The sequence below is a fragment of the Saccostrea echinata genome, unplaced genomic scaffold, assembly GCF_033153115.1.
Source record: "Saccostrea echinata isolate AGI-Se365-2 ecotype Australia unplaced genomic scaffold, CSIRO_AGI_Sech_v1 ptg000054l, whole genome shotgun sequence".
In the NCBI taxonomy this organism is placed as follows: domain Eukaryota; kingdom Metazoa; phylum Mollusca; class Bivalvia; order Ostreida; family Ostreidae; genus Saccostrea; species Saccostrea echinata.
Window position 1 is genome coordinate 5,748,954 of NW_026889803.1, and position 14,093 is coordinate 5,763,046.

General features: G+C 33.2%; 2 protein-coding genes across 3 annotated transcripts; one reads left to right on the forward strand and one right to left on the reverse strand.

The window, feature by feature from the left end:
• Window positions 1-591: 591 nt before the first annotated feature.
• Window positions 592-6,010, reverse strand: LOC133204564 (uncharacterized). Of its 2 annotated transcripts, none has more exons than XM_061340313.1 (6): window positions 5,990-6,010; window positions 3,277-3,506; window positions 2,960-3,079; window positions 2,558-2,659; window positions 2,297-2,389; window positions 592-1,983 (listed from the first exon to the last, which is right to left on the reverse strand). In XM_061340313.1, exons 2-6 carry the CDS (start codon window positions 3,497-3,499, stop codon window positions 1,514-1,516), a joined length of 1,008 nt encoding a protein of 335 aa, XP_061196297.1. In that variant the 5' UTR covers window positions 3,500-3,506; window positions 5,990-6,010; the 3' UTR covers window positions 592-1,513. The 2 variants fall into 2 exon arrangements, with proteins under 2 accessions (XP_061196297.1, XP_061196296.1); XM_061340312.1 differs by having other exon boundaries at window positions 5,964-6,000.
• A 394-nt stretch (window positions 6,011-6,404) lies between these two features.
• Window positions 6,405-13,658, forward strand: LOC133205938 (dynein regulatory complex subunit 4-like). Its single transcript, XM_061341832.1, has 10 exons — window positions 6,405-6,483; window positions 8,608-8,718; window positions 10,266-10,463; window positions 10,584-10,790; window positions 10,984-11,244; window positions 11,456-11,623; window positions 11,830-11,916; window positions 12,366-12,575; window positions 12,894-12,959; window positions 13,097-13,658. The coding sequence occupies exons 1-10, from the start codon at window positions 6,481-6,483 to the stop codon at window positions 13,244-13,246; spliced, it is 1,461 nt and encodes a 486-aa protein (XP_061197816.1). The 5' UTR covers window positions 6,405-6,480; the 3' UTR covers window positions 13,247-13,658.
• The last annotated feature ends 435 nt before the right edge of the window (window positions 13,659-14,093 follow it).

Sequence of the window (14,093 nt, forward strand, 5' to 3'; positions counted from 1 at the left end):
GGACTCTTGGCTTGCGAGGATGGTTGAACTGTAATGGCTGTTCCCTCAATTTAGCTATACATGTTAGGCATAGCATATTCAAAGAAGCGATATTTTATCACGCCATCATGATATCAATACATGTAAAAATAAGCACTGAATTGTAAATCTTGGATGTTACACTGAATTGTAAATCTTGGATGTTACACTGAATTGTAAATCTTGGATGTTACACTGAATTGTAAATCTCGGACGTTACACTGAATTGTAAATCTTGGATGTTACACTGAATTGTAAATCTCGGACGTTACACTGAATTGTAAATCTCGGACGTTACACTGAATTGTAAATCTTGGACGTTACACTGAATTGTAAATCTTGGACGTTCACCTTGCCATAACACAGAAGGCTGTGCAGACAAATTTTCTTAACATGTGTCAGTCAATTTGTCAGCACAGCCGTCAGCATTATGACACCATAAACATCCGAAATTTGCAATTTAATGCTTAAATGAATCAAGGGGACCTTTACAAGTCCTTTAAACAATACGACAATAAACAATTCAACTAAGCTGAATTAAAATTTAACATAATAATCAAGAGGAATCTATCAGAAATGTTTCAAATTATATTTGAAGCATCATGAATATGACTGATGGAAAAATAATTTTACATCAAATTTCTTCAAGCATTGTCTTCAAACACGAAAATTGTAATACTGAAAGTGGTTGTAGCAGTTTCTACCCTGCTGGGTTCAAAATACGATATGCAGTACTGGTATAAATAATTATTACACACAGTAATACTTCCTCGTGGACTTGAACATACATAATAACAAGAATGAAACAAACATAAAAAATTCAAGTTTTGTTCAGAACATCCTTGACATACAATTGTTGTGAAGATCTCCATTTAAAAAATAATAACAGTTTAATTAAAAGGAAATGATGATCACAAATAAACACATGATAAATGTACTCTAAATTCTGTTACAACTAAAATAAAATTAAAGTGTTAAGCAAATACTAGTAAATGGCAAATTTCACCAAGAAAAATCACTTTCTTTTGCTGTATGGGGAATAAAATCTAAATTAGGAACAATTCAATAATCAAATGATCTGATATTAACATTTAAAATATTCACTTTATAAAAATGTAAAGCATAAGAATGTAAATGTCAGTTAAATCTTTATAGCACTTCATGTGCCAAATATCACACAGGTGTGCATATAAATTTTGATGCTGCAGTATTTTGTGTTTCTCGGTTTCTATCTTATTCAATATCTGTGTGATTTATGGCACCGTGAAGCTCTTAAAATCTTCATAAAATCTGTTTTTTTTTCATACCTTATTGTCAGAGGTGTAAAATAAATACATAATGATACATCTTTACTGCATTCATAATAAAAATAAAGTATATTCACAGTGCTTGCACACATCTTTATCACTACATAAGTTTCAACAAATAAAGGTTTGGATCAACAGTTATTTGGCACTGAAAACAAAATTATATAAAAACTGCAAACCACTCGATCTTAATTTTGTTGTAAATCAGCAAATATTTCCCTAACTCTTTGTTGAACCCCTGGGAAAAATACATACAGCACAAGGGCCAATGGGAAAACAGTTCTCATCAAAGTACCAACTGTATTTGAAAGAAATAATGTCACTCCCATTATCATTGTATAGGGTAGCCACAACAAGATTTCAAAAATAGCAATTGGGGTCCGTAAGATGGCAACCACGATGTCTAGAATCATTAAAATTATAGACATCAAACAGTGGAAAGAGCAGACCAGAGGTCTAGTCAGACAATATGACAGCATGGACATGATCTCAAACATTACAGCGAAGGCAGCCTCAAAGACAGGGAGTATAACAGACTGTAGGAAGCCCTCGGGGCTCTGGGCATCTGCCAGGGTCAATACACAGATCACGGCAATTAGAAGCATTACTGCTCTCTTTTTTTCTTCACTAAAATTGCTCCACTGTGTTCTTAAACTTTCTAAAAAGAAAAGACAAATAATTGTACAAACTACTGGTAGTACACATAACAGCAATACACTCAATATTCAATAAGCATCCTTGTTCAATAAGAATTTCTAAAACCTGGTAGTTTTCCTTGGATATTTAGAGATTCTGACATAACCAAAAGTATTTCTTCGAAAATCAAAAATAAATAAAAGTAACCAGTGTATACTGGCATAATAATTTCTTTCTGCTTCATTATATCTAAGTTTCCTCTGCATGAAAGAAATTCATTGAAAAGAATCCTAATATACATGTATATGGTACTAAAGCCAAATGGTAAAACTTACCAACTTTAGGATGGCTAACTATTTTGTTCTGAAGTGTAATATAACCTTGTTTGGCCCGATTCTTTAACCACTCTATCTGTACTTCTGGCCCACCTTAAAGGAGAGATTAAATTAATATTTATGGAATAAAATCATAATTTTATGAACATTAAGACATTTTTTTATGTACACGTACATCAGTTATCCATTACCATAATCAAATTATAATATATACTAGTTTTCTAAAAAGGAAAGGATTAAAAGAAGCTATCTCTGTATTACCTTCAACATGCCTGAACTCTGACACAATATTTCCTAAATTAGTAACACATGTTTTTCCAATATCCCAACTTCTCTGGACCCATGATATGGAAAATATTTTACCTGCAATGAGACATTTATTTAGAGATAATACTGCTTTATATTAGACCTTTTTTCTTATATATCTGACAATACCTAGTAATACATCAAGTCAACCTGTTCTATGCCCAGAATGCATGGTCTCTTAATTCTACTCACATCTAAACCAGATAACTTTAACCTCTTGCACCTTATGACTATTCTACCTCGTTATACATTGTTATACCAGATACATGTATTATGTAATTTTTTTTTTTGATTGAAATAATTAATAAAATTATGTGCATATAATGACTAAATTTGAGATATTTGTTGTTTACATACTCTGTGCAGTAACACAAGCTTTGCGAAGTTCACTTCTTGACCAGATACTATAAGCAGATTTTAGAATTGTTGTGTAATCATCTGTGGCTTCCCAAGGATTTTCCTCTGCTTCTTCACTCTCTGGAATCAGACATCAAATGTTCAAAAACAATGGTATATTGGTTATACTTGGTTATAAAGAACTTAATTATAATAAAATTTCTGTTATAAGGAACTTTTTACAAATCCCATCGAAACTTTTCACTATATTCCTGATACAGATAATATAGAATCTTAATTATAAGGAAGAGTAATTAATTCAAGTATTAACATTGTACCTTGAACATCCTGATCATCAAATCGGACTCTTTGCAAGGCATGGATTTCGGAGCGGCACTGTGGACAGCTTCTGTTTTCATGATAATTTAAGAGAATATTTCCCATGGAACGGGGAGTTGTGGTCCTCCATCTGTGGATACACACATTACAGAACACATGTCCACAAGGCACACAGCAAACTGGGGATTTGAGTCCATCAAAGCATATAGGACAGACACCCATCCTTTAGCTGTAGCATATAAGTGCAGCTTTTTTAATAACACAATAATTAAGCGCTGTCTTGATATTTGAAGTTTTCTATAATGCACAGAAATTGCATATTGGTCAAAATACCAAGAGAATAAATCAAAAAGTAAACTGTCAGTATTTTTATAACCCAAACTTTGAAATATATTATTTCTGATTTAGTCGATAAAAAGCAACTATCACAATTCTTTCTTGAGAGGAATGTGTGCATCAGAAATTTCCTATCAGATGTTGTAACAAGAGGCCCATGGGCCACATCGCTCACCTGAGCACATTGGCAAGGCAAAAGCACAAATCAGTTCAGTATTGAAAAGATTACGGGGGGGGGGGGGGGGGGGGGGGGGGGGGGGGGGGGGGGCTTGAATTTTAAACTAGCTGATGATGCTTCCATGTCAATATAACAAATGGCTTTGTTGTACTTGAGAAGATTTTTTAAAAAAATTTCCCATATATTCCTTTGTAAAAATTTGATCCCCCATTGTGGCTCCTCCCTATCCCAGGGGTCATCATTTGAACAAACTTGAATCTACACTACCTGAGGATGCTTCGCTAGTAAAAGGTTTCTGATACGCTACTCTCTTCATAAACCCTTGGCATTAGGTGCTGACAAAAGACGGGATTGTTTTCGTCACTTGATCACGATTCTTACCAGGTTCGCACAGATTGCGTCATCGACAGAAATAAAAAGCGTATTTAAAACATAATGTTTTTAAAGAATAATTAACAAGAAGGTATTGAGTTATGTTAATTTGTTATTTAAACATGTTAAAATGCAAATCTACATCTTCAGTATAGATTCTTAATTTTGCACGTAGCTTAAGATATTGGATGACACCAGATAGCTATTCATAGAATGGCATGTTATCTTACAGATCGTTGTTTACTTGCGTTTTTCATTCCCGATATTAAAGAGGCAAGATATATCCCGAACGCAAATATCGTCATTTACAAAAAACAATTTCTGATTGGTCGAACGATGTTGATCAACTCCAATCACAACTTGAGAAAAAAATCCCAACTTTTTTTAACACCGTATGCCAAGGGCTTATGAGGAGAGTAGCATATCAGAAACCCTTGGCTAGCAAAGATGTACCTGAGGATGCTTCCATATCAAAATGACTAAACATGATTTTCAGTTCTTGAGAAGATATTTTCCTATATGTTCCTATGTAAAATTTTTGATCCCCCATTATGGCCCATCCCTATCCCCTGGGGTCATCATTTTAACAAACTTGAATCTATACTACCTGAGGATGCTTCCGAGAAGATATCTTCCTATATATTTCTATTTCAGACTTTGATCCTCCATTGTGGCCCCACCCTACCCTAGGGGTTCATGATTTGAACAAACTTGAATCTACACTACCTGCAATCTAATTAAAATTAGATGTTCCGAATCCGCTATCGCTTCTCAAACATCTAACAGATGTTGTTAGATGTTTGAGAAGCAATAGCAGATTCCGAACATCTAATTTTAATTAGATTGCACTACCTGAGGATACTTCCACATAAATATGATCAATCAGGGCTTTGCTGTTCCTGAGAAGAAGATTTTTAAAGATTTTTCCTATATATTTCTATGTAAAACTCTGATCCTCCATTGTGGCCCTGCCGTACCCCTGGGGGGTCAGGATTTGAACAAACTTGAATCTACACTACCTGAGGATGCTTTCATATAAATATGATCAATTAGGGCTTTGCTGTTATTGAGAAGATTTTTAAAGATTTTTCCTATGTATTTCTATGTAAAACTTTGATCCTCCACTGTGGCCCCGCCCTACCCCCGGGGGTCATGATTTGAACAAACTTGAATCTACACTACATGAAGATGCTTCCACCTGAGTTTCATCTTCCCTGGCTTTGTGATTCTTGAGAAGAAGATTTTTAAGAGATGCTATTAATTTTTCACTAATTCTTTATTATCTCCCCTTGAAAGAGGGCGTGGCCCTTCATTTGAACAAACTTGAATCCCCTTCACCCAAGGATACTTTGTGGCAAGTTTGGTTGAAATTGGCCCAGTAGTTCTTGAGAAGAAGTCGAAAATGTGAAAAGTTTACAGACGGACTACAGACAAAATATGATCAGAAAAGCTCACTTGAGCCTTCGGCTCAGGTGAGCTAAAAACCTTTCTAAATTAGTTAATGCCAGGTGAACAACAGTTGCTAAAAAAAAAATCAACTTAAAACCAGCCTGAAATAGTGTCCTTCACAGTGATAATTAGTTTCATGACCAAACCTGTGTTATCATGTTTATATATAGTCCAATGCAACTTAAAAACATCCTTAACTGTGATGGTGGTTAGATATGGTAAAAAAAAATCTGAAATCAAATGGGGTTTTATTCTCGAACTGAAATTTACCACTATATCAAAGTCTTCATCATTATTTAATTATTGAATTAATATACAGTATAGATAAAAACAATTAAACAATCTACAGACCTATTTTTAGGCAACTGATCACCAACCTTTGACTTTCACTTTAACAACACAATCTAAACGCAGAAACGAAATCTAACAATCCCGGAATTTACTGTTATGTTCAAAATCTCGATCCTGTAGATAATATAAAAATTTTACAAAAATATAATTTATAATCTCATTATTTCTTTTCATTAAATTACAAAATATTCTATTAAATTAAATTAACGTTCTAAATGCATCAAAATTCATTTGAAATTAATCCGGATACAATGATTGATATGGTTTTAGATTTAGATTTTACTTATATCATTGAGAATATTATCATTTTCAATGAAAATGTATGTTTTTTGTTTGTTATTATTTGTTTTCCCTCAGTTTTGGATATAAAATAATTTGCCTTCTGATGTTTTGCATTTCTTTACTTGCATAAGATTTTTTGGGGTTTATGATTTAAGCGATCCTTATTGTCATCCGGGCACTGTTGCCTGGACAACATAAGAAGCCATATTTGTTGTTTAGTGCAGTCTCAGCAAACATGGTAAGGATATTACATGAATTGTTTTGTTAATTTGTATCATTTGTATGTCATTTTTTGCTGTATCATTTGTAAATGAATAAATTATGTCCACTCATTCAATTTCTGAAGTTACATTTTATAAAATCAAGTGCAAAGAAGTTCAGTTTTTACTAGATCTATACAATACATTGTACACTGTATATTTGCTGAAACAATAGTTTTGTATTCATTTTTTTTTTTCCTTTTGACCCTTTGACCACCTGTTCAATGCATCTTAAGTAATTGATGAAAAAAACATGTCACCATCACATTTCACTCTAAATTTTGCACTACAGTTTTGTAATATTGCCCTACTATCAGTTTGGATTAGTTTATTTTAGAGTGTTAGGAACTCCATAGTTAGAGTGATCTGTGTCTTTTGACAAGTCCTCATCACAGTTGAAACATGTCCAATATAGTTGCAATGTAGCAGAGTTCTTGAAAAATGTCAGACCTTTGGTCCTATTGGAGATTTTTTTGTAAGGACCGCCAAAAATGTTATGGTTGCCAGTCCTAGAGACTGATAAAGAATTATCGATGTCTTCAATATATTCCAAGAATCATGATTCTGCCGTGATGTATTCTGTTTTAGTTTATAATAACACACACATCATAAAATAAAAATTTGGCCTCATAAATGGTTCATACCTGATAAAAGGAAAAGTGATAAAAGCGTCATTAATTGTGGGTAAGATACGTGCTGATCAGAACTCGGAAGGAAGAGATCGAGCATTCCTTTAGAAAGTATTGGCAAAGGGAATAATGATAATAAAACAAAAAGTTAAATTGTCATTAAACAATTTGTTCAAGTTGTTCATCAATACCTGATATGGTGGTTACTTAACTTAACAGAACTCTTTTGTGGTGGAGGTAGGAAATGTCAATTATCTGGGGGTAATGTGCTGTTGAATATGCTACGAGATCAATCACTGTAGATTTTTAAAGGACATATAAGAAAGAGGTCCTGGTGAAATATCTTGCTAAATGTTTGGTGCATCTCACTGATAAAATTTAGAATATGCTAGTTGTCTTGAATTACATTTTTGTAGATATTTTCTGCTAAACCGACTCTTCTAATAATAAATTCAACCATCTCTATCTGAAAAACATTACCTCTGGAAGTCTAAAGATTCCAAATAAGATTACTTTCTCTCTGTAGTGAATACATTGAGCTTTCGGCATACTCATTGTTGAAATCATTCAGTTGTCACTAGCATGAATAATATATTATGCCCCAAAAATGATGGGAGTTTTAGAGCTTTCTTGAATTATCGCAAAAAAGGGGTAGTAAGTTAGATAACTCTTTTAAATTTTAAATAAAATGAAGTGAGATTTAAAGCTTTCCTGACTATCGCAAAAGAGCGACAGTAAGATAACCACAAGGTAATGGCGATACTATGTATTGCAAGGCCTATTTTTGTGGGTCCTGCAGGAAATGTATGGGTCCTGAAATTTTTTTCTCCAAAACAGACTTTTTGTCCTGCTTGTTAGTGAAATTTTTCAAGAACTCTGATGTAGCAAAAGGAAATGGATTGGCTCCTTCACAATTTTGAAGAAATCAAATATAACCAACCTTTTTGTGTTTGTAAATACCTTCCACAAAAAAAATCATATTTAAGAACAATACAACACATTTTCTAAGCATTTTTCACTTGCATCAAATTTGTCAGCTATTTTAAATTCAGAACTTTCTGAATTGGCAATAGTATTATACAAGTAGATTAAATTTTCCTGCATGGCCATGTTTATTTTGCTTCAAATGCCAACACACAGATGAAATTCTTTCATAAACCAGGGCGTTAAGACAATTATCATTTAAGTGAAAGAACATTACACCTATGAACGGTTTTTAACTGCATTTTTCATCATTTGTAGCTTTTCAGCTAAGTTTCTTTATTTGGTAACCTTCCTTGTATTCTAATAAACAAAAGCTTTAGAAACTATGTATTTTTTGTACTACCTAGGTATTGATTTACTGAACAAATTTCCAATCACCAACTCACTAAAACAAATGAATTGTCGCCCAATATATGCTACAAGTACTTGTAAAATAACGCTTTGATTTATTCCAAATTGCTGTTTCTTTAATGTAAATTTCTTTTCCAGCCTCCAAAGAAGAAAAGTGGGAAGAAGGGAAAAAAGGGGAAAAAGTCTGGGAAGGCAAAAACTCCCACTGTCATTGATGGCATCCCCACAGAGGAGATGACCAAAGAACAGGTGAAGTTTTGCACACTTAACAAATACTCCAGAGCTCCAGATTAGGTGCATATTTGCAGAAATACGCATTGAATTTTACAAAATACGCATCGAAAATTCAAAATGGGCATACAGTTATGCATTAGCAATCATAGATAAGCATTACACCACGAAAGTACTGCGTACGATGGGTTGTATAATAAAAGTACGACTTAGCTAACGGTTTGAATTGAGGTTAACTCAGTGTTTGATTTTTCTCAAAACGTAAGACTGATTTAAAAGCGTTTTATTAACCAGGAATATTAAAGTAATGGCGAGGACAATTTCCATTTATGGAGAAAGAATCAAAGATATTATAATAGATTAAAATTGATTTCTTTAAATAGAAAGACTATGTACTAAGCATAGTTACATGTATTTTTAAGCACAAATGCTTGTGTCATCTATGTAAGATGATATTGTAATACATAAGTAAAGAAAACAATGTTACCTAGAAAACAAACGATAGTTGGAGGAAAAAAGTCTTAGCTGGAGCAAAAAGTTTATACTGCAATGTTATCAAAGAGGACATGATGTGTAAGAAAAAAAAAACACTAAAGACCATATTAAAACCATATCGAAAAAACGAGCTCTGTTTAATTTCAAGACCAATTAAATAAATAAATTGCTGTAGAGAGGCATTACCCATAACATGTATTTGAATTTACCGATCAAGAGTTCTCTTAGATTCTCTAGAGTTCTCTGTTTAGTAGGACGGTTACACACAGTTTGTACATAACATTTTTTATGATGGGTTCATCTGATTTCTCTCAACTTGCCATATTTAATGAAGATTTTTTTTCTTTCGGTTTACTCTCAGTTTACTCTTGTTACGATATCATCTTAAATGAAGGAAAAGTTTTATGTGCCTATGGTAACTTTACCTACTGTATGATCTTCCTTGTCAAAAAAGAACATTTCTCTGTTCTGGCAAAAAGTCTAATTGGTATTTTCAAAATTTATTTAAATGAATGCAGGAACTGTCCTATGTAGTTTTTTTTCCCTTTCCTCTTCTAAAACACTTATATTTCGATAACAAGCTGAAAATCAAAATAGATGTCAACACATCATATATTAACAAAATACTTTTAAATCATTTTGCCGATAATCAAAATCTGCATTGATTTGAAAATTAGGAAGTAAATACACTTTGGGGTGAAAAATTATCTGGAGCTCTGTACTCTACCAATATCATCTATCAAATATATTATTTGTCCATTGTTTATTTGAAATACAGGGTACTTAAAATTCATGAAGGACATATATTGACAATCCAAGAAATCCATGCAATTTTCCACTCGTGGATTGAACAGAAATTAAAAATCCCCTTCCTCATTTGTATTTCCTATTGCTATTGCCTGTGAGATTTTTGGGGGTTTTTTTTATCAGTGTCAGATTAAAAATTTTCGGGAAACTTTGCTCATTGTTGAACTTCCATCTTTAGTATGAATTAATGTCATGGATGGTAATTAGTATTTTGGATGTTATTATAACATAGGTGGATGAAATTTATATTCTTCTTTGCGTAGCTGGAAGAACATGTTGTACGCTTAAGAGAAGAACTGGATCGTGAAAGGGAAGAGAGAAACTACTTCCAGTTAGAGAGAGACAAAGTGAACACATTCTGGGAAATCACAAAGAGACAGCTAGAAGAAAGAAAGGCAGAAATCAGGAACAAAGATAGGGAAATGGAAGATGCTGAGGAAAGGCATCAAGTAGAAATTAAGGTAATATTAAAACAGATACAATGTTATTAAAATCATATGCTAAAATACACAATTAACTTTCAAAGTTAACTTGGATTTTAAAGGTATTAATAATTTATTATCCAATTTTAATTTTTTCAGGTTTACAAACAAAAAGTGAAGCATTTGCTGTTTGAACACCAAAACAACATATCGGACTTGAAGGCAGACAATGTGTGTGCTCTAAAACTGGCTCAGGAGGACCACAGGGATGAGGAGAAGAAGCTGAGGAAAGACAAGAGAGCCCTCAAAGTCACTCTGAAAGAGGAGGAGCTGTCCCATGAGGACATCATCAAGAATCTTAAAAAGGTTTATAGTGAACATTTTCCTTATATATGAGTTGTGATTTCACCAGTAATGTGTAATGACGAGCCTTACAGTATAACTTCAGATGAGATATTCCTTTTTTAAAATTTCAATCTTAAGGTATTTTATTATTATGATATTCACAAAGAAGATTTACAAAGAATATTACTAACAACTGTTTTGTTTTGTATTTTAGAAACACGATGAACAGATCACCCAATTACGAAGCGATTTTGAGAGACAAGCAAGAGAAATTGAGGCCAAATATGAAAAGAAAATGAGGACATTGAGAGATGAACTTGATTTACGTCGTAAAACAGAGATTCATGAAATTGAGGAGAGAAAGAATGGCCAGATCAACGAGTTAATGAAGACACATGAGAAGGCCTTTACAGACATCAAAAATTATTACAATGACATCACTCTTAATAATCTGTCTCTCATCAACACACTGAAGGTAAAATTATCAATCATCTTTCATCTTCAATATTTCAATAAAGTTAGGAATCAAAAATGCCAAAAGTAAAAAGTGTAGGATATGTGCAACAGATTCCTGAAATACATGTTACTGGTTATACTTGTCACAATTTATCCTTTAACAGTTAATATTGTTACCTTGCTTTAAATACTCTCCCAACATAGGCTGACAAAAGTTTTCTTTTCAACAGGAACAAGTTGAAGAATCCAAGAAGAAGTATGAGCACATGGAGAAAGATCGTGCTGAGGTGATGGCTGAGAACAAGCGTTTGTTGGAGCCACTCCGAGAGGCCAAAGAACAAGTTGACTTGCTGAGGAAAAAACTTGCAAACTATGAGAAAGACAAAGAAACTCTCAGAGTAAGTATTTCATTTAACATAAAGCAAGACATGACCAGTATGATGGAATATATTGTGAATTATTAAATCTAATTCTTATCAAAATCACAAAACATTTGAGTACCTAACAGTGTTTTCATAGAATATAAATGTGACAAAATTTACATTTGACCTTCTTGTTAGAAAGTGCTGTCACTTATTTTATGATTATTCTATGACCTTTGTAGATGACAAAAGCAAGGCTAAAGGTCACAGAAGAGGAACAGAGGGCTCTCAAATGGGAGCATGAGGTCCTGGAACAGAGGTTTGAAAAGGTAGGATGCAAATTTATTATAAATTATTTTATCTACGTGTATATGAATTTTGATTTCTGTTCAGTACACTGAAAAAAAAAGAAAGGCTTCTGCTTGTATAAAGTTTGTTCTCTTGCAGTCCTTCCATAAACTCTTTATAAAAGTCACCATATTATAGCATCAAGTTTTTATATGCTGCTACATGTATATAATTGTGAAGCAATAATTTGATATGCTGTATACAGGAAAATTTCCTTCCCCCCCCCCCCCCCCCCCCTTTTCTTCAGTTGGCAAATTCAAAACAGGGTAAATTCATCAAAGACAGAGTTATCTTTCTTTTAACACAACTGTGTCTTCACAAATAAGAAAAGGAGTGGAATCATTTCCTAGGTGACTTGTCAAAAATGACATGGATACATCACCCAGTGTACAGTATTATTTTGTACTTGAATTCTTTGATTATTTTACAGACTCAGGATGAGCGAGATGACCTGTACAGGAAGTTTGTGAAAGCCATCCATGAGGTCCAGCAGAAGAGTAACTTTAAGAACCTTCTCCTGGAGAAGAAATTGGGGGCACTGGCTGACACCCTGGAGAAAAAAGAGGCCCAACTCAACGAAGTCCTATCTGCCTCTAATCTCGATCCTACAGCGCTCACTGTTGTCACAAGAAAACTCGAGGTGTGTAAACAAGCAATGGTGTAATGTGCCAAATGTTTTATTCTGTCAGTATATGCATGTTAGGAAAAAACTTCCTGCATGCATTAAGTACATGTATCCTTTATGTTTGAAAGGCATAAGGAATCTAGATTTAGCAGACTATTTGGGGAAGGGAGTTTTTTTATCTATCTATGGAAAGAAAAAAAAACGCATTTATTTCATCCAGGAAGTAAATAGAATTTTTGTTTAATTAACGACCTGAAATGAATACTATTAAAATATGATTGAAATAAAAAAAAGTATCACTGCTATTTATATTGTGGATCTTCTTTTTTCTAGGATGTTCTTGATTCCAAGAATAGTGCTATCAAGGATCTTCAATATGAACTGGCTAGAGTCTGCAAAGTAAGATAACAATGAGCTTATTTAATTGAAACACTTAATTTTTTTTTTTTTTTTAAAAAGGAAATTTTGAAGCGTAATTTGTAAAATTATTTTAGTATTTTGTGACTGTATCAATATATGTACATCTATTTTTAAAGGCACATAATGATCTGCTGAGGACATACGAGGCCAAAGTAACACAGTTTGGAATCCCCACAGAAGAACTGGGTTTCAAACCCCTGGAGAGCACAGTTGGGGGTCAGGCTCTGGGACAGGGGCCTGCTGGACTTGTATCTGCCCCATCCTAGATCTGACATTGTGTCCATTTCCAATCCGTCCACTAAATGTTTTATCCATTTTGTTCACATTCTAAAAACTATATGGAGTGGACTTTTTATGGGAGAAAAGAAAAAAAAAGAAACAACAAATTGAAGACATCTTTTTCATTGAAAAAAAAAATTCTAAAGATATTATGAAACAGGTCTCAAAGAAGTTATGAGTTCTAATTTATTTACAGTTCTGTTGGTTTTATACTGAATCATGCCTGTGATTGAGTTTTACTTGTATGAATGAAGTGTGTGAAATGAGAGGGATGTACGTATACAAGAATAAACTGTGATAACTCTCTGAAAGTGTACAATTATTGTAAAATAAAGAAATTTTATTATTCCTGCTAATGTTTTTTGTGAAGCACAAACCAAAAGAACAGTTTTATTTTGACTTTTCTTGTCATTTAATTTTATTATATTTTAGATCCATATCTCTGAAGTAAGTAAGAGAAATAACAAGTGTGAAATGGATTAATTAAAAACAAATTAAATAAAATGTGAAGTTTTACATGAAGTCACTAGGGGAAAAAAATAGGCCATTGGCCATGAAACAAGTATTGGCATTTTCTTTGGAAGTAAAATGTGCCTTATATATAATGCAAGTTGATGAAGATACATGTATTAGTATTTTTGTGTAAAAATGTGGCTCAGCGGTTATTTACTAAGTGCTAAAAATGAAATATAAATGGCCGAATTCAAATCGGTTGTCAAGTTTCATGGGGTCATACATAACAATAAAACACACTCTATAGAATCTGTGAAGAACAGTACAGATCTGTTTAACTCTGTGTCTTACATGTACGACATACACACATGCACTCAGGAC

What these genes read in the sequence shown, in the direction of transcription:
- LOC133204564 (XM_061340313.1), bottom strand. Translation starts at nt 3,499, where the DNA reads ATGGGTGTCTGTCCTATATGCTTTGATGGACTCAAATCCCCAGTTTGC. An exon ending in AGCTTGTGTTACTGCACAGA is followed by an intron (nt 2,660 to 2,959) that starts GTATGTAAACAA and finishes GTCTCATTGCAG; the next exon opens with GTAAAATATTTTCCATATCA. An exon ending in AGAGTTCAGGCATGTTGAAG is followed by an intron (nt 2,390 to 2,557) that starts GTAATACAGAGA and finishes CTCTCCTTTAAG; the next exon opens with GTGGGCCAGAAGTACAGATA.
- LOC133205938 (XM_061341832.1), top strand. An exon ending in AGGAGATGACCAAAGAACAG is followed by an intron (nt 8,719 to 10,265) that starts GTGAAGTTTTGC and finishes TTCTTTGCGTAG; the next exon opens with CTGGAAGAACATGTTGTACG. An exon ending in CTCTCATCAACACACTGAAG is followed by an intron (nt 11,245 to 11,455) that starts GTAAAATTATCA and finishes TCTTTTCAACAG; the next exon opens with GAACAAGTTGAAGAATCCAA.